At 44.1% G+C, this 25,219-nt stretch overlaps 1 protein-coding gene across 1 annotated transcript in view; it reads right to left on the bottom strand.

The window, feature by feature from the left end:
• Positions 1-18,268: 18,268 nt before the first annotated feature.
• The window catches only part of DDA1 (DET1 and DDB1 associated 1), a 30,625-nt gene continuing 23,674 nt past the window's right edge, over positions 18,269-25,219 (bottom strand). Inside the window, exon 5 of the mRNA XM_069216345.1 lies at positions 18,269-24,837. Within this exon, the coding sequence (XP_069072446.1) occupies positions 24,727-24,837 (111 nt within the window). The 3' untranslated portion in view covers positions 18,269-24,726. The remainder of the gene's footprint in view (positions 24,838-25,219) is intronic.

The following is a 25,219-nucleotide window of genomic DNA, read 5'->3' as shown; positions in this document are numbered from 1 at the left end:
GCCTTGTGTTCTGTGTTTCTACAAGATAGCAAGAGGGAGAAATTGATGCATGTTTTAGATGTAACCCGAAGTTCATGTTTACTATGCGTATTCTTGTCTTTCCACCCAAGGCCAGTAAAAGGAGGACTTGAGTTAGATTAAGAAGTTTGGAGTAGTTGGCAGCTAATAAAGAGCTGGGAGGAGAGTGGAGGGTCCTCTAAGCTAGAAGTAATAAACTGGTTTCTCTTGATGTTAGCCCTTCAAGTGAATTTTCTAGAGAACTGGGCACCAGAGTCTAAGAAGACAACATTTAAATTGATTTTCCTATCCTCCTCCCAAGATAGACCTCTGTATTTAGAACCCACAAAAGTGGCCAAGATAGTACACCTCCGGAAGGTACACGGGTTGCATCATCTTGAATTATGCCCTGAACATTCAGTTCCAGGACAGCTGCCTCTTTACACCTTAGAATCTGCAAGGGGCCAAGCCCAACTCTGTAGTGAACATCTGGATTGGTCTGCCCCCATAACACACTAGGCTGCTTGTTTCGACAGAGCTCTCGGTTCCTCCAGCAGCTCGAAGACTGAAATACTGTTCCTGACAGATCAAGAGGTTTTCCATGGATTTTTCCTCTGGGCCCAGTCAGATGCTTTTCCAGTGCTGTGGGATTAAACTTCAGTCATGGTGTCTAAGTGGCCTTTTAGTTTCCCACATGTGCAATATGCCCCACCACCCCCCTCCCATTTTTTGTGAGAAGCTTGTCCACCCTTGTACTGAGGCCTCCAGTAACCCATGAATATAACTCTAGAAAGTCATTCCATTGTCGTAGTTTGGACTCTTGTTCTAGGCAAGGCTGCTGGTTTAAGGATGACAGTACTTTTGTTTGTAGGCGACTACGTCTTCTCCTACAACAAGTCGCAACTGTTGTCCCAACCTTACCGGCTCACTAGCAGCACCTCACCAGAAACACAATAGTAAAAGGTGATTTGTGGCAGCCTTTACGCATGGACTCAAGAGTAAGACATCTCAGGGAGTGTCGTGGTTAAACGGAGTTTACCCCTTTCTCACAGATATATCATGTCTTATACAAACACAGGCAATGACACAGATGCAGTAAAGTTTCAATAGTTTTTATTTAAGACAACTGCAATAAGTTACATGGGCTGCAATGATTAGGATAATGAATAGTGCAAGGAACGGAATTGTGAGGATGAGTCATTATTCCAGCTGGTTCGTTTTCTGAGTAATCCAGAACAGTATTTTTCCCCTGTTCTGTGGGTACCTTACCCATGACAGTATGCACTGTTTGTGGATTAATCCCTGTAGGCAATTGGTAACCACCTGGTGCTGGACGCGCTAGTGTGGTGTTCAATGTCCGCATTATGAACTGAACTAATCTTATATATAATGTCACTAATTCATTATATAAATCTCACAGATCTGCTATCATCATATTTTGTATGTCTGGGTGAGGTGTGTATGTGGCAAACATAGGCCACGTTGGTCCGTCATAACTTAAGGGACATAGCTTCACTCTTTGTAGTATATGTGGTAGGGCGCCTTCCAACCAGTTCTGGTGCTCTTGGTATGTGAGCGATGAACGAGTTACTTACTTTTGGTAACTACTTTTCTGGTGGATACATTTGCTACCTGTGGATTCCTCACCTATTGAATACTCCCATTGCGCCAGCATTCAACAGAAATCTTCTTCCTAGCTTCTGCACGTCGACGAGGACGTCACAATTGCCCACGCGACGCAGTCTGACGTCATACAGGCAATAAGAGGTCCTCGCCGACGTCAGTACCAACATTTTTTTTTACATGCCTGAGAATAATAGGCCATTGAGATGAAAGAACAAATTGCAAAATTTAATGACATTCCAAATAATGACATAATTCTAATAACTCAATCCTTATTTTTTTTTTTTTAAACAAATAAACAAATATATGAACAATATATATCAATATGAATATATATACAGAATATATACACGTCCTCAAAACCAAGAGGAGCACACTCAAGAATTACTTGGTTAGACCAGACAGGCAACGGGGAGGCGGGTGGGACCGTGAGGAATCCACAGGTAGCTAATGTATCCACCAGAAAAGTCGTTACCGAAGGTAAGTAACTCGTTCTTCTGATGGATACAACTACCTGTGGATTCCTCACCTATTGAATAGAGTCCCAAAGCAGTACCGCACTCGGTGGAGGGTGCCTGAATAGTCAAACCAAGAAATCCTGCAGCACCGACCGTGCAAAATGGCCGTCCCTTCTGACCTCCGAGTCCAAACAGTAATGCTTCGCAAAAGTGTGAAGGGACGATCAAGTTGCGGCCTTGCAGATGTCGACCACAGGAACACTCCTAGCCGAGGCCGACTTAGCTCTGGTGGAATGAGCTCTTATACCATGAGGAGGATCCTTCTTTGCTGAAGAGTAACACATTTTAATGCAAAGAACAACCCACCTGGAGAGTGTTCTCTTGTGGACTGCCCTTCCTCTCCTCTTTCCCACGTACCCGATGAAGAGCTGATCCTCCAGCCTGAAATCCTTCGTTCTGTCCACATAAAAGCTTAGCGCTCTCCTCGGGTCTAATCGGTGTAGTCTTTCTTCTTCTTTCGAAGGATGAGGCGGAGGATAAAACAAGGAAAGAGTAATCGTTTGGGCCATATGAAAGGGTGAAACAACCTTCAGTAGGAAAGCAGCCTTGGTCCTCAACACCACCTTATCCCCATAAAAAGATGTATAAGGGGGTTTTACAGATAGAGCCTGCAGCTCACTCACTCTCCTTGCAGAAGTAATTGCAACCAGAAAGACCGTCTTTAGGACCAATAATCTCAAGGGGCAAGAGTGCATAGGCTCAAAGGGGGACCCCATAAGGAAAGTTAGAACCAAGTTCAAATCCCACTGAGGCATAACGAAAGGAGTAGGAGGGAGTTTATTCATAAGACCCTTCAAGAACCTAAGTACTATAGGGGATTTAAACAAAGAAGGCTGGTCTGGAAGACAAATAAAGGCTGAAAGAGCAGACAAGTATCCCTTAACCGTAGCCACTGCACAACCCCTCTGTGCTAGAGACAATGCAAAAGATAAAACATCCGACAAATGAGCACGTAAGGGATCAATCTGCCTCTCTCCACACCAAACCACAAATTTAGACCACCTATTAGCGTAGATAGATTTAGTGGAGTGTCGCCTGGCCGATAAGATAACATCCACTACATCAGGCGGGAGAGAGAAAGAACTCAGGTTGCCCCGTTCAATCTCCAGGCATGAAGGTGCAGGCTCTGGAGGTGGGGGTGTAAAACCTGCCCCTGCGACTGCGAGAAGAGGTCTGCCCTGAGAGGGAGACGGAGCGGAGGGCACAGTGAGAGTTGGAGAAGGCCCGTGTACCATACCCTCCTTGGCCAATCCGGAGCTATTAAGATGACTTGGGCCCGGTCTTGGCGTATTTTCCTCAATACTCGAGGAATCAAGGGTATGGGGGGAAACGCGTAAAGCAACTGGTCGCACCAGGTCCTCTGAAACACATCCCCCAATGCTCCTTGTACCAGATACTGGAGGCTGCAGAATTACGGGCAGTGCGAGTTCTCCCGGGTGGCAAACAGATCTATCCGAGGAAACCCCACATCTGGAAGATTAGACAGACTTGGTCTGGATGGAGACGCCACTCGTGATCGGCCGAGAAATGGCGACAGACTGTCCACACGTACGTTCAAGACTCCGGACAGATGATTTACTACCAAGCAAATCTGATGGTCCTTTGCCCAGGACCATAGCCGAAGAGCTTCTCTGCAGAGAAGGTACGACCCTACCCCTCCCTGTTTGTTTATATACCACATCGCGGTAGTATTGTCCGTCAGGACCTGAACCGACTGACCGCGAAGGGATGGGAGGAAGGCCTTGAGAGCCAGACGTACAGCCCGTAACTCCAACAGATTGATATGAAACATCTGTTCTACTGGAGACCAAAGACCTTTGATTTCCAGGTCCCCCAGATGAGCTCCCCACCCTAGAGTGGAAGCATCCGTTAATACTGTGGCCACTGGTGGAGCTTGCGAGAACGGCCTTCCTCGGGAAAGATCGCCGTCCGCAATCCACCACTTCAAATCCGTGGCAGCATCTCTGGAGATCCTCACCAAGCCTTCGAGATCTCCTTTGTGTTGAGACCACTGCCTTCGGAGACACCACTGAAGAGCCCTCATGTGCCAGCGAGCATGAGTGACCAACAGTATGCAGGAAGCAAACAGACCGAGCAGACGTAGGACCTTGAGGACTGGAATGACCGCTCCACTTTGAAACATTGGAACCAACACCTGAATGTCCTGAATCCGCTGAGGAAAGGCTCGATTCAATGTTGTATCCAGTACTGCCGCTATGAACAGGAGGCGTTGAGAGGGCTCTAGGTGAGATTTGGGCACGTTTACCGAAAAACCCAGGTCGAACAACAACCGGGTTGACGACTGCAGGTGATGCAACACGAGCTCTGGAGACTTGGCTTTGATCAACCAGTCGTCCAGATAAGGAAATACTGCTATCCCCTTCCTTCTGAGCTCCGCTGCAACCACCGACATCACCTTCGTGAAGACTCGAGGTGCTGAAGTAAGACCAAACGGGAGGACCGTAAACTGGTAGTGCTGCGACCCCACCACAAACCGGAGATACTTCCTGTGCGACTTGAGTATCGGGATATGAAAGTAAGCATCCTGCAAGTCGACAGACACCATCCAATCTCCATTGTTCAGCGCCAAAAGCACCTGAGCTAGGGTCAGCATCTTGAACTTTTCCTGTTTGAGAAACCAATTCAAGATCCTTAGGTCCAGGATTGGTCTCAACCGACCATCCTTCTTGGGAATCAGGAAGTACCTCGAGTAACAACCTTGACCCCTTTCCTGCTCTGGGACCAACTCCACTGCGCCCTTTGAAAGGAGGACTTGAACCTCCTTTTCTAACAGGAGGTGTTCTTCTGAACAATAAGATGGGCGGGGCGGGATGGGGGGCGGAAACTCCCGAAAGGGAAGGGTATAGCCGTTTCTCACAATGCTGGTAATTCAGGAGTCTGATGTTATGACCTCCCACTTGTGGAGAAAATTCAGTAACCTCCCCCCTACAGGAGAGGAGTGAGTGGGAATTGGTGGAAGCCTAAGGCTGCTTCCCCCGCTGCACCCCTCCAGAGGAAGAGGCAGAGTGCTGCTGAGTTGCTCCCCTGGTACGGACCCTACCCCTCCCTCTGAAAGATCTATAGGAGAGAGCAGAGGTAGGCTGCTGGAATTTCCCTTGAAAGGAGGAGGAGGAGGAGGAACCACGACCAAATCCTCGAAACCTCCTAAAAAATCTGGAGGAAGTAGAAGAAGTGGCTTGCAAGCCCAGCGACTTGGCTGTGGCCCTACTGTCTTTGAACCTTTCTAAGGCCGAATCCGCCTTGGCACCAAACAACTTGTCACCATCAAAAGGAAGGTCCAGTAGGGTCGACTGCACATCAGAGGAAAATCCTGAGTTACGAAGCCAGGCCTGCCTCCTCGCAACTACAGCAGTGCCCATTGCCCTAGCAACCGAGTCAGTTGTATCCAACCCAGATTGGATAACCTGAGTTGTAGCTGCCTGAGCGTCAGATACCAGGCCTAACAATTCCTGAGGAACCTCTGTGTGTGTTGATTTAATCTCGTCCATCAGGGCATAAATGTATCTTCCTAAAATGCATGTAGCATTGGTGGACTTCAATGCCATGCTACATGACGAGAACACCTTTTTGGATGACATGTCCATCTTCTTGGAGTCTCTATCCGAGGGTACGGCTGGAAAAGACCCAGGAGCAGACCTTGCCGAGCAGGAAGCCTGGACCACCAAGCTTTCAGGTGTTGGGATGCCTGGTAAGAAAACCTGGGTCAGCCAGTGCAACCCGATACCTCCTAGCCACAGATCCATTGACAGCCGAAGACGACACCGGCTTTTTCCAGACTTCCATTATGGGGTCCAGCAACGCTTCATTGAATGGCAAAAGCGGTTCCGCTGATGTAGAGGCAGGGTGCAATACTTCTGTCAATAAATTCTGCTTGGCTTCCGTCACTGGCAAAGAGAGGTCCAGGAAGCCAGCTGCCTTCCTGATAACAGAATGAAAAGTGTCCGCCTCCTCTGTGTACTCCCCGGGGGAGGTATCCAGGCCACTAGCAGTGTCAAGTCCATGGAGACCCTCACGAGAATCCTCGATCTCCCCTTCCTCCAAGGCTTGCCTCTGGTATTACTGTTCTTCAAGGAGGCGGAGAGCAAGCCTCCTCGAGTGTAGCCTCTTCTTTATCCTCGGCGTCGACATGGCGTCAGCAGACATCGAAGAATGACGCAGATCGTCGGATCTGTCAGACGCCGGGTCTACAGGCGCCATAGTTGTCTTCGGCGCCGAACGAGGAACTGGAAGGTGAGAAGACTGTGTCGGAGTCGGAGGAGGTCTAGACGGCGTCACTGGCTGAAAAATCTAAGCCGTAGAAGCCGAAGCCTCAGGAGCCGATACCGGTGCCGAGCCCACGTTCCCCAGGGGGAGAAAGGGCATAAAGGGTGCCGGTCGAAGTGGAGCCGGAGCACCCATGTTGAAAGCCAAAGGGCCTGAAGGACCAGCCAGTCCACCACCTGGAGCCATCTGTTGGAAGATGGAAAACATTGCATTCAGGAGTGCGGTACTGTCAGCTCCAGGGGCCGGGAAAGCTGGGTACTGGGGTGCCTGGTTGGAAGGCGACACCAATGCCGGCCTCGACGTCTGCAAGGACGGAGAAAACATCTGAGGCTGCGGAACCTCGAACACTGAAGGAGGATGGCCCGATGACATTGGTGAAGTCGGTGAAGCCGGAGATGGTAACGGCGTCGTCGGCTGGGGAGTGACAGTGGAACTGACTTCCCAAGTCTTCTGACGTCGAGCTGATGGAGACCTCGACGAGACCTCTCCCTACTCGACCGGCGCCGTGAATCTCGACGACGCCGGGAGTCCCGATGACGCCGATGAAACTTCGGTGATGACGACTTTCGATGATGCTTCCTCTCCTTTTTCGACTTCGCCAGAAAAAGCTTAGCCTCACGCTCTTTCAAGGCCTTAGGATTAATATGTTGACAAGAATCGCACTTGTCAACATCATGGTCGGAACTAAGACACCACAAGCAGTCAGAATGTGGGTCCGTTACCGACATTTTGCCACCACACTCACGGCAGGGCTTGAATCCGGACTTCCTTTGCAACATTGTAATCTCGCAAAGTAAAAATCGCCAAAAAACAAACTGTAACTGTCGATACAGCAACAGTAGCTCCCTCAAAGATAACCGTTTCGAATGGCATGGAAAAAAGAAAACTGACGTCGGCGAGGACCTCTTATTGCCTGTATGACGTCAGACGGCGTCGCGTGGGCAATTGTGACGTCGACGTGCAGAAGCTAGGAAGAAGATTTCCGTCGAATGCTGGCACAATGGGAGTATTCAATAGGTGAGGAATCCACAGGTAGTTGTATCCATCAGAAACTTCATGATACTGGTATGCTCGGTACCGTTGAGGTACGCTCACAATTTCATATGTGTGTGAATGTATGTGTTCTCTGGTCCACCTCAGGAAAAGTGACCCAACAGTAAAATGTTTCTGTTTGGTATGCTTCATTAGCCTCTATTATAAGAGTAACATCCCCGTCCTCTTCTGTAAGGCCATGCGCTAGTAAGTGTTGCGTTAGTGCTTGTCTAGCATTTTCAGGAATGTCAATGGCAGCAGCCGTTTTTGTTTAGAAAAACGGAACACCAAAATGGGGAGTATAAGTCCTTTTATGAGTTCGAACAACCTACAGCTTAATCAGGTGTTCCCTTTTCAGCTGAGGAGGAATTTCCCAAAGACCACGGACGTCTCCGTATAATGGTACTTAGGGTACCTGTTGTCTGTGAGACAGTGATAGTCCAGGTATCCATAATTAGTGCCTAAACACCATCGTTGGTGGCGCCATGTCATAGTTTGGACTCTTGCTCTAGGCAAGACTGCTGGTTTAAGGATGACAGTACTTTTGTTTGTAGGCGACTATGCCTATCCTACAAGTCGCAACTGTTGTCCCAACCTTACCGGCTCACTAGCAGCACCTCACCAGAAACACAATAGTAAAAGGTTATTTGTGGCAGCCTTTACGCACAAACTCGAGAGTAAGACATCTCAGGGAGTGTTGTGGTTAAACGGAGGTTACCCCTTTCTCACAGATATATCATGTCTCATACAAACACAGGCAATGACAAAGATGCAGTAAAGTTTCAATAGTTTTTATTTAATACAACTGCAATTTGCGATAAGTTGCATGGGCTGCAATGATTAGGATAATGAATAGTGCAAGAAACTGAATTGTGGAGACGAGAGTCATTATTACAAAGATCCCCACCATCTTGCAATGCATGTAAAAGACATACAAGATGTAATATGGCCTAATACCCTAATGTGATAGGCCTAACCTCCTACATAAAAGAGAGCTGGGTCTGTCAATGCCATGTCCATGAGAGGAGCCCCCAACCCTCGTTACCTTGGAATGAGGGCTCTATCTCAGACTCCGCTGGGACACAAAGACTGGGTCAGCGTCAAGGCGCCTGCAGCAACGGTATCCGCGATGGGGGCGATGCCCTCTGGTCGGAATCCCTCTGATTATCTGTCTAAAGTGCGATGTATTTATACAGAACTACCAGGACCCCTGACGTAGGTGTGTTCCCAAACAATAGATAACAGGCATGCTTGGGACGGCAATTATTATAAACAATCCCTCGAAAGTAGAGAGGGAAAATCCCTAAGTGTGAACACCTACTGTTTGTCTTTCTTTATTGCTTGATCTTGACGCGGTGGCACTGATAATGCAAAGCATAACGAGTGACCTAACTTTAAACAAGGCAGCCATCTTAGATTAATTAAATGGACTAAGACAGAGCAAGCTAAGTAGGTTAAAAGTCACTAGGTGACGGGGGCACGAGTCGGCAAGCCAGAGTCTAAGCCAACTCCTGTTATCCCACTAAAACAAACTAGGATTCACTACACCATCCATCAGATATATATATATATATATATATATATATATATATATATATATATATGTGTTCGATGGCATGTGTAGCTGCAGATACACATGCTGTGCATTATCCTGCCATCTAGTGTTGGGCTCGGAGTGTTACAAGTTGTTTTTCTTCGAAGAAGTCTTTTCGAGTCACGAGACCGAGGGACTCATCCCTTTCGGCTCCATTGCGCATGGGTGTCGACTCCATCTTAGATTGTTTTCCTTCTGCCATCAGGTTCGGACGTGTTCCTCTTCGCTCCGTATTTCGAATCGGGAAAGTTACCTAAACATCAAAAATTCGACAGTATTGTTCGCACTCAGTACAGGTTTAGTGTTAGTATATCAACACCGAGAGTAGAAGCGCTCCGGCGGCCCTTCGGGGCTTCCACTCTTTAGCGGGGCCTGGTCGTCCCGACCGCATCCATAGTTGAAACTAATGGACCGGACCCCCTTCCGCTTCTGCCCGAATTGCCACGCGAAGTATCCTTATACAGACCAACACTTGGTCTGTAATCTGTGTCTATCACCGGAACACAGGGAGGATACTTGCGAGGCCTGTCGGGCATTTCGATCCAAAGAGACACTATGCGATCGAAGAGCCAGAAGACTACAAATGGCGTCGACACAGAGAGAACAGATAGACGTCGAGGAGGAGGAAAGAATCTCCATACAAGGAACGGACTCAGACGACTCCGAAACTGAGCTACCGACGACAACGCAGAAAACTGTGAGTAAAACTGCCCCGTCCAAGACTCACTCCAAGATCATAAAGGCCAAGGGGATGCTACCGTCAGCAGGCCATGGCTTAACCCATCGAAAACACGGTGACCAACCATCGGCACCAAAAAAGGCCACACAACTGCCGAAGACATCTGACTCCGGTCGAGATACAGGCTCCGAACCACCTCGGCACCGAGAGTTCGACACACCCAAGGTGAAAAAGGTTACCTCGGAACCGAAAAAGACTGTTTCGAAACCTTCGGTACTGAAAAAAGCAGCATCGGAGCCAAAATTAGGCTCTTACACGGAAGAGCAAGGACTTTCCGCCCAAATGCATGTACGTAGATTTGAGCAGGAAATAAGTATGGGGGAACCAGACCATACCCAGAGGAGGCTGCATATCCAGAAAGAGACTGGAAAAATACAAACTCTTCCTCCAATTAAAATCAAAAGAAAGCTGGCATTTCAAGAGTCAGAAATGCAGCCAAAGGCAAAGGTGGCTAGAGACAAAACACCACCACCAAGGTTTTCGCCACAGCCTTCTCCACTACATTCACCACAGCTGTCCCCGGTAACAACACCCCCAGTGCAGTCACCGACACATACGGGGATGACGCAGGATGACCCGGATGCATGGGACTTATATGATGCACCGGTCTCCAACAACAGTCCAGATTGTTACCTGACAAGGCCGTCATCTCCAGAGGACAGCACTGCATATACGCAGATATTATCAAGGGCAGCTACATTCCACAATGTAGCAATACATTCGGAGCCAATAGAGGATGACTTCCTATTTAACACCTTGGCATCCACCCACAGTTCCTACCAAAGTCTGCCAATGCTCCCAGGCATGCTTAAGCACGCAAAACAAGTCTTCCAGGACCCAGTGAAAGGCAGAGCTATCACGCCTATGGTGGAGAAAAAATACAAACCTCACCCAATGGACCCTGTGTTTATAACACAGCAACTGACACCAGATTCGGTGGTCGTGGGAGCAGCAAGAAAGAGGGCAAACTCCCAATCATCAGGAGACGCACCACCATCTGACAAAGAGAGCAGGAAGTTTGATGCAGCGGGCAAGCGAGTGGCAGCACAGGCAGCCAATCAATGGCGGATTGCAAACTCACAGGCCCTACTGGCTCGCTACGACAGGGCACACTGGGATGAGATGGAACATATTATACAGCACTTGCCCAAAGAACACCAGAAACGTGCCCAACAGGTTGTTGAGGAAGGACAAGCAATTTCCAACAACCAGATAAGATCCGCATTGGACTCGGCAGACACAGCAGCACGGACAGTCAACACTGCAGTAACCATTTGCAGGCATGCATGGTTACGGAGCTCAGGGTTCAAACCCAACATCCAGCAAGCTGTGTTAAACATGCCTTTTAACCAGGAACAATTGTTTGGGCCGGAGGTGGACACTGCAATTGAGAAATTAAAGAAGTACACGGACAAAGCCATGGGCGCGCTCTACTCCCCACAAAGCAGAGGCACTTTTAGAAAGCCACAATTTAGAGGGGGGGTTTCGTACCCAAACACCAGAGCCTTCCACCTCACAAACCAGACCCACCTATCAGGGGCAATACCAGAGAGGAGGGTTTCGAGGCTCATACAGGGGTGGACAATTCCCAAGAGCAAGGGGAAAGTTCCAAAGCCCTAAAACAAGTCAAAGCAAACAGTGACTTCAACGTCACAAACCCCCAACACTTAACACCAGTGTGGGGGGTGGGGGTGGGGGGGAAGACTTACTGCATACTACAAAAACTGGACAAACATAACTACGGACGCATGGGTCCTAGCCATTATCCAACATGGTTATTGCATGGAATTCATAAATGTCCCACCAGATGTGCCCCCAAGAGCACACAAGATGTCCAAACAACACTTAGACCTGTTACAACAAGAAGTCCAAGCATTGTTACAAAAACAAGCAATAGAATTAGTACCCAACCATCAAAAAGGAACAGGTGTCTACTCACTATATTTCCTAATTCCAAAGAAGGACAAAACGTTGAGACCCATTTTAGACCTCAGAACACTGAATCTCTACATCAAATCAGATCACTTCCACATGGTAACAACTTCAAGACGTGATTCCCTTGCTCAAAAAACAGGACTACATGTCAACGTTAGATCTCAAGGATGCATATTTTCACATACCCATACATCCTTCGCACAGAAAATACTTTAGGTTTGTAATACACGGTGTGCATTATCAATTCAATGTGTTACCGTTCGGGATATAAACAGCCCCAAGGGTATTCACAAAATGCCTTGCAGTAGTAGCCGCTCATAAGGAGACAGCACATGCACGTATTCCCATACTTAGACGATTGGTTAATAAAAACCAGCATTCAGCAACAGTGTCTTCTTCACATGCAATACGTTATAGAAACTCTACACAAACTAGGGTTTTCTATAAATTACCAAAAATCACATCTACAACCATCCCAGATACAACAATACTTTAGGAGCAACACTCAACACACAAAAAGCGATTGCCACTCCAAGTCCACAAAGGGTACAAGCATTCCAAAATATAGCATTAAACATGCAGCCAAACCAACACTACCAAGTGAGGTTTGTAATGAAAATTCTAGGCAGGATGTCTTCATGCATAGCCATTGTCCCAAACGCACAAGTACACATGCGGCCCTTACAACAGTGCCTAGCAAAGCAATGGACACAAGCACAGGGTCAACTCCAAGATCTAGTGTTGGTAGACCGCCAGACACTTCTCGCTTCAATGGTGGAACCCTATCAATTTAAACCAAGGGCGGCCATTCCAAGACCCAGTGCCTCAATACGTGATCACAACAGATGCTTCCATGATGGGGTGGGGAGCACACCTCAACCAGCACAGTATACAGGGACAATGGAACAATCAACAAAAACAACTACACATAAATCATTTAGAACTGTTGGCAGTGTTTCTAGCATTGAAAGCATTTCAACCACTGATAGCCCACAAACACATTCTTTTCAAAAACCGACAACATGACGACAATGTATTACCTCAACAAACAAGGAGGGACACACTTGTCACAACTGTGTCTCTTAGCACAAACAATTTGGCATTGGGCAATTCACAATCACATTCGCCTAATAGCACAATACATCCCAGGCATTCAAAACCAGTTAGCTGACAATCTCAGTCGAGATCACCAACAAACACACAAATGCGAAATTCATCCCTAGATCCTACAAGATTACTTTCTACACTGGGGAACACCAAAAATAGACCTATTCACAACAAAAGAAAACACAAAATGCCAAAACTTCGCGTCCAGGTACCCACACCCTCAGTCCAAGGGCAATGCGTTATGGATCAGTTGGTCAGGGATATTTGCTTACGCTTTTCCCCCTCTCCCACTCATTCCGTATCTGGTAAACCAACTGAGTCAAAACAGACTCAAACTAATACTCATAGCACCAACCGTGGTACAAACAGTGCTGGACCTATCAGTAGTACCTCACGTCAAATTACCAAACAGGCCAGATCTGTTAACTCAACACAAACAACAGATCAGACACCCGAATCCAGCATCGCTCAATCTGGCTCCTGAAATCTTAGAATTTGGACACTTAGACCTTACACAAGAATGTATGGAGGTCATTAAACAAGCTAGGAAACCTACTATAAGACATTGTTATGCAAACAAATGGAAAAGATTTGTTTACTACTGCCACAATAATCAAATTCAACCACTACATGCTTCCGCGAAGGGCATTGTAAGTTACTTATTACACTTACACAAGTCTAAACTAGCATTCCCTTCTATTAAAATAGATCTCACAGCAATATCTGCCTATCTGCAGATTACACATTGAACATCGCTTTTTAGAATCCCAGTCATCAAAGCATTTATGGAGGGATTAAAAAGAATCATATCCCCGAGAACACCACCAGTACCTTCGTGGAACCTTAATATTGTATTAACACGACTCATGGGACCACCATTTGAACCCATGCACTCTTGTGAAATGCAATACTTAATTTGGAAGGTAGCCTTTCTCATAGCTATCACATCACTTAGAAGAGTAAGTGAGATACAAGCGTTTACTATACAAGAACCCTTTATACAAATACATAAACAGGTTCTCCGTACAAATCCCAAATTCTTACCAAAGTTTATATCACCTAAAACAAACAGTAGAACTCCCAGTCTTCTTTCCACAACCAGACTCAATAGCCGAAATAGCCTTACATACATTAGACATAAAAAGAGCACTAATGTATTACATTGACAGAACAAAACAGCATCGCAAAACAAAACAATTGTTTGTAGCCTTCCAAAAATCTCATGCAGGAAATCCTATATCCAAGCAAGGCATTGCCAGATGGATAGTAAAGTGTATTCAAACTTGCTATATTAAAGCAAAAAGAGATCTACCTATTACACCAAGAGAGCATTCCACTAAGAAAAAAGGCACCACAATGGCTTTTCTAGGGAATATACCTAAGACAGAAATTTGTAAGGCAGCCACATGGTCTACGCCTTATACATTCACAAAACATTACTGTGTAGATGTGTTAACAACACAACAAGCCACAGTAGGACAGGCTGTATTACGAACATTATTTCAAACAACTTCAACTCCTACAGGCTAAGCCACCGCTTTTTTGGGGAGATTACTGCTTATTAGTCTGTGCACAGCATGTGAATCTGCAGCTACACATGCCATCGAACGGAAAATGTCACTTACCCAGTGTACATCTGTTCGTGGCATGAGGCGCTGCAGATTCACATGCGCCCTCCCACCTCCCCGGGAGCCTGTAGCCGGTATAAGTTGAATGAAAATTGTAAATTTGTAAATAAATACTTTTTTAATACACATTATGTACATACATACTTACTCCATTGCATGGGCACATTTAGTATATTCACAACGCCTACCTCACCCTCTGCGGGGAAAACAATCTAAGATGGAGTCGACGCCCATGCGCAATGGAGCCGAAAGGGAGGAGTCCCTCGGTCTCGTGATTCGAAAAGACTTCTTCGAAGAAAAACAACTTGTAACACTCCAAGCCCAACACTAGATGGCAGGATAATGCACAGCATGTGAATCTGCAGCGTCTCATGCCACGAACAGATGTACACTGGGTAAGTGACATTTTCCATATATGATCCACCTCAGAAGGGTAGCTACTCAGACACTGTCATAGACCAAATTACGAGGATTACCCCCTTTGGTTTCCTGCACTTTGGGAAAAAATGTCAACATTTTTCATACCTTAGTGTGTAATTTCTAGTCTGACCAAGAGAGATACTGCACAGCATAAGACCTTAGTTAGAATTTGTTTTTTTTTTGTTTTTTTAAACGTGGCTTTTATATTGTGTTCTATGCTCGCCCGGTTCCCTGCGCCATTTTGTTCACACGTGCACTGTGCCGTTTCACTATGTACCTTCTGTAGCACCCATATAAAAGATGTGATTTGTTAATACTAATACTTTAATTTCAACCTCGCTAATATGTGGCCTGGTAAGTACACTTGCATATGAGATGTGAAGGAGTACAAAAATGTTACTAAATTTTAAAACCTTAGCGGTTAAGTGGTTTTCCTCCAACTCTGTTGTATCACCTGAATAACCCCTAAGGAACCACGTTTCCTGGTTTGGGTTCCTGGAATCCAGGCAGGAGTTCAGCCTAGCAATGTGCAAGCGTGCAGAGAGGAGGATAAACAGTGCCCAGAGATTTATATCTGAACCAAGAACAGTGTCCCACCTTGTTGGTCATGGAGAGGGCAGGACACGGCACTCCAGACAGGCCTGGAGTTTGTAAGTAGTTATTCCCTTGTATTCCACCTTAGGCAGGGGATTGCAAGCTTGGGTTTGAAAAAGAGTGCAAAACACTTCTTCCACTAGAAAAAGCATTCAGTCTAGCAACACCTGGTGCGAAGAGCTTGCGCGAAAACACTGAAGAATGCCCACTTCTGGGCTACACTTCTACCAGGGGCACGAAGATAACTGTGAAACCTCATACTAAAAGGCAGCTGTACCTGATAAAACGTAAGTACGCTTCACATGCGTGACTGAGCTGTGGAGAGAGGTACTTTTATTAGAGATCTCCACCCACCCCCCTCACACACATCATCCTTATTCTCTGAATCTTCAGCAGCTCCCTACAGAACTTATTCTTCCCATCAGGTTAGGAACAGTGTGTTTGTGTTACGGAGGAGGAGAAATGAGGTTCATTGCTGTAGATACCTTCCATAGGCTTTAAATCTTTGTCTTTATAGTCTGAAGTTTTATTCTAGGACTCCAATTTTTCATAGCCCGACACAGACAAAATAGTGTTTAGATCGTACTGACAACCATAACTTAAGAACAGATCATAACGCGTTACCGTTCAGTTTTTACAGAAGGTGTTAACATCACAGCCTATGAAGAAACTCACAAAAGGTAAGTTACGATATCTTCCCCATCAGGATGGTGCACTGATGTTGGGATAGCAGGCATCTTCCGCAGAACACTTCAAAATACAGGCGAAACCGAGACGCCTAACAAGATATGATAACGTCTAGAGGTATCTCTTAAAATTGTCTCCTTTTGAAAGTTGTAAAAATCAATTTCATAAGAACAGTCATATTGCCAGAATGTTTATTTTAATGTCAAACAGTACAATAAGACATTAGTATTTTTTATTTAAATAATCGTGTCTGACATTAAGTGGATGTAAATTTGTCTCCCAGTGTTGTGGACAGGCACTCCTTAATGCTAAACTATCTTATTGCCTTCTTTCTTAAAAAGATTGAGGGTTTTGAATAGGAGATTGGGAACTATTGTGAATATAACATAACTGCAAAGTATTATTTGAAGTGTAGGCCAGCATGGCACGAGACTTGTAACTTGAATTCTACACACAATATACTTGTACACTATTCTTGGCTTCTTCGATTTTTCAGATTTTAAATCTCCAGATCGAAAGTTTGTACATAAAAGTTTCTGTTTTGTTTTAAACTATTTTCTTATAAGTCTTCTAAAGGGAAAAATACATGTTACTGTATTTTTGGGCATGATACTTTCTGTGTAAATGTCTGGTCCTACTAGACCGCTATGATAGGGTCATTACTTTTACTATCATATCTAATTGTTTAAAAAAAAAAAACTAGTCCCCAACTAGGAATTACCCAAAGATACCACTATTACAGAGAAATTTGGTTAGAATTGGTGATACTTCTTGAGGTAAGAACATTATGTGGACATCTGGCTACTATACATTAAAGTCTACAAATGTTTATCTTAAAGAAAGGTAGGAATGCAGAAAACAGCCACTTTTCAGTCCCCTTCAGGACGTTCATAGATGGATATTTTTGGGGTGAGGCTGAAAAAAGTCTGGTGGGACAGGATAGCCAAGTTGATAATGTAAGTGTTGCACTGAACATAACAGAAACTGTCTTCAGGGGTTGACGGAAATAAAGGAGGAAACCAATGCTTGATATCCGCTGTTAAATGTAAACATAGACGTTAGTGAAGGCAGTTACAGATTTCTGAGCAAGTCTTATAAAATAAACTAACCAGTTAATGAACCTGAATGCCTTTTCACAATGTACCCTTTATCTTGAAATTATATTTTTAGAAAAAGAGGATAGTATTGGATCAATTTGATTTAGTAACTTTTTCCTTCAATTGTTTTCTCCTCCTCTGGAACACAAATAACAGATAGATACTCCTAAGTGGGACAAGGGATTACGCTATTTGACTTCATCGTTAATCAAATTCCTGTCTGCAGTTAAGGATTGATACTGAATCTGCAACATAATGTTGTGGGGCAAGACGCACACCATAGTTAACCCCCACCCTCGATTTGAAATATGTAACTGCAGATCAATAAACAGATACTTAAACGACAAAGCTGACATCCCCATTCATGTTTACTGTAAAGAACCCCTACAGATATCATTCCTGCCAGAAGAAAAAAAAAATATATTATTATGTCTCAGCGAGCTAGGATTACCTTTTGCTCCACTGCTTCCAAAACAAGGCCACATGGGCCCAAGCAAGACCCTACACACACACACACACACACACACACACACATACACACACACACACACACACACACACACACACACGTCATTCTTTAACAGATCTTTTCCTTGGAACAATTTACGGACCACAGCATACATCTTATTATTCACACATACCACTTTTCACATTAGGGTACAGGACCCTGGCAAAAGGCCTATCTATAATCTATCCAATCATGAGATTTGTTTTCTCTATTGCACCGAATCCTCTGAAATAAACTAGCTTAGGAGAGTGCTGGAAGGGTAAACAACTTAGCTACTAACTGAGGTAGGATTTCTCAATGCACTGCATTCAAAACAGTCATTGTCTGAGATCCCACCAGGCAATATTGTGCCTACGCCTATCTGATGGGGAACACGTGCCACAATACAAAGGGACACTGCTCGGAAGCAGACTTGGAAGCCTCTACACCAGAAACCCAAGACCTGTATGAATCCCACTGCATGATCATTTGAACAGGCAGATACAGAGAGACAATGAAAAACCAGCAGAGTGAAAGAAACGCACTCCTTGTGCAAGTTTATTATACATCGTATTAAACAAGAAATAGTTTAAAAAACAAAATACAAATTCGAGAGCTGCAACATTCTGTACATTTATAATTTTCTTCCCACAGGAGCTTTTTCATAAACCACCAATTCAAAGATTCCAAAACATAGAAATGAATATAAAAAAAACAAAAAAAAACGGAGGATTTCATGTTAACCCAACATAATCACTGCTCTGTAATGCAAATAGTGTTCATAGTGAATGTGTTGCTCAACTTGGTTGTTAACCTCGGGAGGTTTACAACAGCACGTAAATCCTTGATAGCTACCCCCCCCCCCCCCCACCCAATGTGAGTATAGTCAGCCGTCCATACGATTTACCCCTATGTCCTCCTCCAATCATAAACCAGGAGTGGTCAGAAGTGACAACTCTATTTAGGGCCTGCAAGCAACTTCTGTGGCCAAACCATTGTCTGGGGTTCTGGAACCCCCTACTCATATATCAACATCTTGTAAGTTATGGGACAGCAATGATATTCAAACAGAGCTTTCAAGGAACTGCTCAACATGAACAAAAACTCAAAGCTTTATTTGAGCAGAGAGGACATGCTTGGTGTCAACAGCTTCTCTTGCATAGTTGACATGGTTAAAATAAAAATCAATTTGATCAGATCCTTCTAGGAGCCTATAGCTGATGAACGTCTTGCAAGGGGACGTATAAATGCTCAGTCCAGAAAATACAGAAACTCAGTGGGCTTTCAAAGGAAAACCAAGTGCAATGCTTTTTTTGGTGCACGACATGAGAAGACAGGGCATCCAATGGCAAGCTACCATCTCGGTAACACGCTTCAAAAAGACTTGAGATAGTTCAACTCATTCCACCACTCCCAAAAACAGATAAGAACGAGCAAAATCTAATGTATTAATTCTGCTCCTCAGATTCACTATCTAGGTTGCATGGAAGCCACAACAGTTCACAAAAATTGAACATCAAAGCAAACAACTCAGGCTTTCAATGAATCCTAAAAACTTACTTAAAGTCAAAGCCAATTATGGAAATCCTCAAAGACCAGAAACAGTCAACCCTTGCATTGCCAGCAAAAACAGAATGAACATATAAGAAATACTAAGTGAGGAACTTTTCTGATTGCTATTTAAAGCTGTAGAAAACTTAGTGGTATTTTGTTCTACATACAATTAAAGATCTGATTCCTAAGCATTGCTTGCGGGTGACTCACACTGGCACCCATCTGATTCAACTGGATGCAGCCTTGACCGACCACTCTTGCACCTTCTGACCAGAGTGGAACCACAAAGCGGAGAGATTTTATGGGGACTTCAATTCAGGGGGGTTTACAGGGGCAATGAGTTTCTTCCACATGAAAGCTGACAAAAATGAAATGGGAGTAGCATGAACAATTAATGGCACCCATCAAGTAAGCTGGAATCTGCAGCTACCCAATGTTCCAACAACTCACTAACCAGCATGCCACATATTCTAGCATGTTGAAGCAGTGCGTGCAAAACCAGATGCCAAAAGGCATAAAGATTCAAATACTAAAACATCTACAAAACCATTCATGATTTGCAGCCTTTATTCAAAAACCAATTGTTCTCTCCATCACCTTAAAAAGGAGATTTCATTTGAAAATAGGTCAACAAACTCCATGTACCACATAGGAAATACAGTGGAACGTTAAAGGGTCAAGTTGGCCAATGCAACTACTAAGAGAAAATCCTCAACTAACCCAACAAGGTTGAGAGGTACAAGTTGGCAAGGCAGAAGGCAGCCCCCCTTTCTCCTCAAAGCTATCTTTATAGCATATGATCCACAACTTTCATTGTAGAGGATGTAACTGCTTGTTTCCTCAAATTACACATCACTGGTTTTTAAAACCCAGCCCTCTGTTTCATATAATTGTATTTTACTTTGAATTTTTTGGTCACTTTCTTTTCAGCCAAGAGCTGCTTCATTTTCTTAAAATCAGTTGACTATTAATTTCCTTAACATCGGCTCAGGTTTTAGGACTGTTGTTTGAAAATGCGGCTTTGTCAGCTCAATGGTCATGCTGAAGCTTGTAGTGCCACTAACATCTTAAATCGGTTGGCAGAACGACAAACTTCTAGTGGAAGACCAGACGTTAGGAAAGTCTGAAGATAGTAAACTTTGGAATAGTAAAAACATGAAAGACAAGATATTAAAATAATAAAACAGTCTTTTGCATACTACAAATCAAGAAAGTACAATAATTCTCTTGAATTTGGCCAGTAAAGAAGCCCCTTAAGGGAAAATAAACTAGTGTACTGTCTAGAAGCAAATTAAGTTCGTATTATTAACCTGAAAGAAACAGTCATATTATTTGGTAACTGGTACATGAATTGTAAATGACTGATGTTCCAACTCAATCCTAATGTCCAGCGTGTGTGATGAGATCCGCTAGGACCTATCTTTTAGGAAGTAAATCCACCCCCTCATTCGCAGCTCTGTTCAAAACATCTAGCAGCACTCCCTGGAATCCTAATTTTCTGTTGGGGGGGGGGGGGGGGAGTTATAATCATTAAAAGTTTGACCCATCCCTACAAGTCATGGACTCATGCAGATCAATCCAGCCTAGTTACAAAGGCGTCTGTTAAGGTTGAACTACTCCTCTGGGTGCTAGAAAGCTGAAGAGAACATTTTTGAAGATCAATTTAATGCTCTTCCTGGCATCCACTCTTCCCCTCAGCTCCTTCCAATAAGTATTCATTAGAAACCTTTTGCATACTGATGCACTTTGTGAGCTGTCACCAAACACAATGTTCTGAACAATGGCTAAACTGAACTACTTATTCTATCAAAATGAAAAATATATATATTTTTGAACACTAGAGAAACTGAAAATACAGTATTTGAATTAAAAATACTAAGTTAGACCGGAAATTGAAATACTCTCCTGAAAGTACTGGAAGATGAAAAAAAGAAGAAAGTTAGCTATTCTGCTGCAATATTTTGTTTTTGATGTCAGAAAGCGCAGTTTGTGTAAAATTGTATTCCACATCCTTCTTGCTGCAAATATTTTTACAGAAATCCTGAATATCTAGAGAAATAAAAAATAATTTGAGCTACTTACATTTTGTAGTATCTCAATGGGGAAAAAAAAAAACAGAAGAGCACTGATAATTCCTGCTCAGAACTGATTAATACCAAAAGCAACAATATCACCAGAGAGGGGCTGGGGTGATTTCCTTCAAACCTGAGCCCCGCGCAACCCCTGGAACGATGGGAATCTTTAAACCGAGAACACTCTTTGCATCCAATGCATTTTCTCTACACTTCTGCCTTGAGACTTTTCCACGCCACAGCAACCTATTTCAAGCTACATTAGTGAGGCTGTTTGGATTTGAGGGATTGGATTACAGCAGAAAAATAAAGTAAGTGTATAGCTCACGGACAGAGCAGGCCTGATTAGAATATACCACAAAAGTGCTGTTCTTTTTTGGGATACAGACGTTTGGCAGAAACCAGTTAATTCTGTTTAGGAGTGGAGGTTATTGGAGATATCAAAAGACCTTTACTATTTTTCAGTATCAATTGGCATACGCCACTTTCCTTTAAATATACGACCGAGTAAGTCAAAACTAGGTACACAACACTGCCCCCAAGTTCTCTATAGGACAGGTGGAGACTCAAAACCAACCAACAAGCCAGTTTAACTATCTGATATATGACTCAAGGTGCATCTCAAATAACATTAGATGTTAAGAAACAAACTGATCATTGACTTCCCACATCTCACGGTCTACCACTATGGAAGAGGAACCTGGTATTAGTGTAAACTTCAAAAAAGTTTATTTAGAGCACACGTTTACGTTCTTAACATCCAAAGCCTTCAAGGGGACCACTATCTATGGGGAGCCATCTAGATGGACCAACAGAAACTTGTTTCTGGAGATTAGTACTGCACCGTCTAAAATCCCTTGATTGAAAGGGGTCCCTGGCTTGGTGAACTCTGACATCCTGAAGAGGAGAGCACAAGTAACAAACAGTATGTATCAAAAACAGATTCCAATTATCTAGTGAATGCTTAGAGCATTTTAAAGTACTCGTTAACAGATGTGAACATATTTATATAAAAAAAACTACAAAAAAAACCAATGTCCCTTGTTAAACACTAGTACATTGCATTGGTTTCCAATGATGCATTAGCGGTATTCACAACGGCTTACTGAAAAAGAAGCCCTTCTTTAACAAGGAAGTCATGACATTGCTACACCACAGATATTTTTTGAAGCCATGGTCCTTCAAGTGATCAGAATGACCAATACTAGGTAATACGAAGGATAAAAATCACCCACATTTTTTTCACCAAATGAAACATCAGTTGGCCATAGCAATCACGTTCCAGCTTTTTAATATTATAAGCAGACGCTCCTAAATGGGGATTCCAGAACACCACAATGGCTCATAAGAAAAAGACAATACACTTCTTAGTGCAAGCTCTCAAAAGCAACAGCAGGAGGAAATTCAGAATATGGATACTTCGAAGGTCAAAGTGACCACACAAAAAACAAGAAACTTCAACATACAGATGTGGTGATAATGAAGGTATCTATTAGCACACAAGTTTCTGCTTATACTATAAGCAGCAGACAAATGATTCCAGGCTTACTACCAAATGTATGCACTGAAACAAGCATAACTCAGATTATTTAAAAAATAAAATAACACAACAGTTTTACATAAAATGTAGACATGAATGATAACTCTGCAGGCACAGAGATATTTTAACAGTTTATTTTCTTTACGTATACTGAGAATCTTGCGCATGAAATTATTTTTCAGTCGCTGGCCTTTCGTTGCACTGGAGACAATCAGGAAACTGTCAGTCTCTGGTTCACATGCCTCCAGAGCCCAGTTTGCACAAACTGGTAATAAATCCACCCCTACCATGACGGCCTCCTGAGGGTGCTGTGGATAACCATCCAAAATAAGTGACCCCCCGCCCCCCAGATACCAATGACTGAGACACGCTTTTAGCAAAGGTTGTTGGCTATAGAACAGGACAATCCTTGCTTTTGTTTGCTTACTTATTGAAGTAGAATTCTTGGTAGTTTTACCATAAGACAATCTAACAACATAGAGAGCTATTGGTCAGTTCTTGCACGTCTGCCTGCTTAGCTTTGGGTGCTCCAGGCTTCCTTCAGGAATCCACTAGTTTTAAGCACAATGTTCTCACTGCATAAACTTAGCTAGTGTCCCGGTGGTGTGGCCTGATAACCAACAGGGGCCTAGCTTGCACTCTGGCAAGCTGGCACTGCAATGTGCCAACACTACAGCTTCTACCTTTGTTCCTTCACCACCCTCCACAATCTACTTGGGGCACATTTGACCTTGCACACCCCCCCATCAGGTAACCTTTCAGCTGGCCAACTTCCTTCTGCCCTTACTTGTCATGTACCTCATTCTCCCTTGCATCATATTCTGTTTTGCCCTCGTATAATCCTGTATCTTTTTTCATTAACACTGAATCATGCCTCCACTGCACCCAGAACCAAGTTTTATCATTAAAAGACTCAAAGTGAAAGTGCAAGGATTGAGCACAATGTACCAGGCAACCATCCACCTCTGTGCTCAGTTATGATCTGGAAATCGTGTGGAGTGAAAGAAAACTAAGCACTTAAGGATCAAACATCAAGGTCAACCGGTCATTTGTAAAAGATCATCAGGAGGCGCAAAAATAAAAAGTTAAGAAAAAAAAAAAAAAAAATGAATTTGAGATGACAGGACATCTGACATACCCATGTCACCAGTCACCCACATTAGTAGAGAGGAGTGACTGTCGCAGCAGCTCAGAATACAGCAGCAGGTCACCTGGAGATGCATGATCCAGGTGCCATCAATTCAAAGCTCACCAAAATCAGACCACTCCAAGCAGCAGATATTGTACCTGCTCCACCCACCTCGTTGCTCAAGTGAGCCCCTCATTCGCCTGAACAAAGGCAACAACAGGTAGACAATGCCAGCGGGCCTGTGCCCTAGGGGAAGCACTAGCTCAAATGAGCAGAGTAAATCGACAAAACGAACCACCCTGTTTCTGCAAACCCAACTCAAGCAGGGATGGAGAGTCTGCCACACAAGATCTCACGCCCACTTTTGGAAGAGTAAGAATCACAAAACCGAGATAAGGGAGTTGAAATGCCTATAGTAATTGTTTTTGTTTTATAAAAACTGTTTATTGAAGTTAACTACAATTGCTTTTGGCCAACCTGCTTTCCCTTCACTTCCATAAACTTTGTACAACATAAATAAAATCTCCAGGAAATAAATACAAAAGGCTCCTATGACTCCAGAAGTGGGCTTGGACGGCAGAACAGGGGTGGCATGGCACCAGAGGCAGGGTAAAGAGGAGCAAAGTTGACACGTTTCAATGAGGCTAAAGGGATTCACCGCAGAAGGGGCGTGTGATGACGCAGAGTGTCTAAGTGTCCTCGTTCATGTCCCGGCTATCCGTCCTGGCGATCTTGCACGGCGGAGCAGAGGCTTCTCCTTCTATTTCTACTTGTTCCTGGTCCCTCTTCTTTGCTGCATTCTGCGGTGTAAATTAGAGTGGGAAAGAAAACAAGCAAAATGAATACTGTGCATAAGAAACCAATGAGATCTCCTCCGAAGCACAGGTGGGAAGGGGCTTAGATACGTCAAGGGGGGAGGGGGGGAGCTAGAGGGTCTTTGTTTCTATTTCTGGGAGTCTTCTGTATAGATCACACCTCACTTTATGTATTCTCTGCATCACTTAATAGGTTTTATATGGTTGCATTTGTACTTGTAATATTCCTGCTATTTTGCAATTGCCAGCAAAGCAACTTTTTCTTCCTTACTACCAAAGGTAAGAGAATGTACCTCCAGTAGTGAGACATGAATGCTGCATTCACAACACACCGCTTGTTTCTTTGCCAATCAGAAATTTTTCTCCT

The sequence above is a fragment of the Pleurodeles waltl genome, chromosome 12 (genome assembly GCF_031143425.1).
Source record: "Pleurodeles waltl isolate 20211129_DDA chromosome 12, aPleWal1.hap1.20221129, whole genome shotgun sequence".
Classification (NCBI taxonomy): domain Eukaryota; kingdom Metazoa; phylum Chordata; class Amphibia; order Caudata; family Salamandridae; genus Pleurodeles; species Pleurodeles waltl.
The sequence above is the reverse complement of the archived record's forward strand: the minus strand, read 5'-3'. Positions and strand labels throughout refer to the sequence as shown.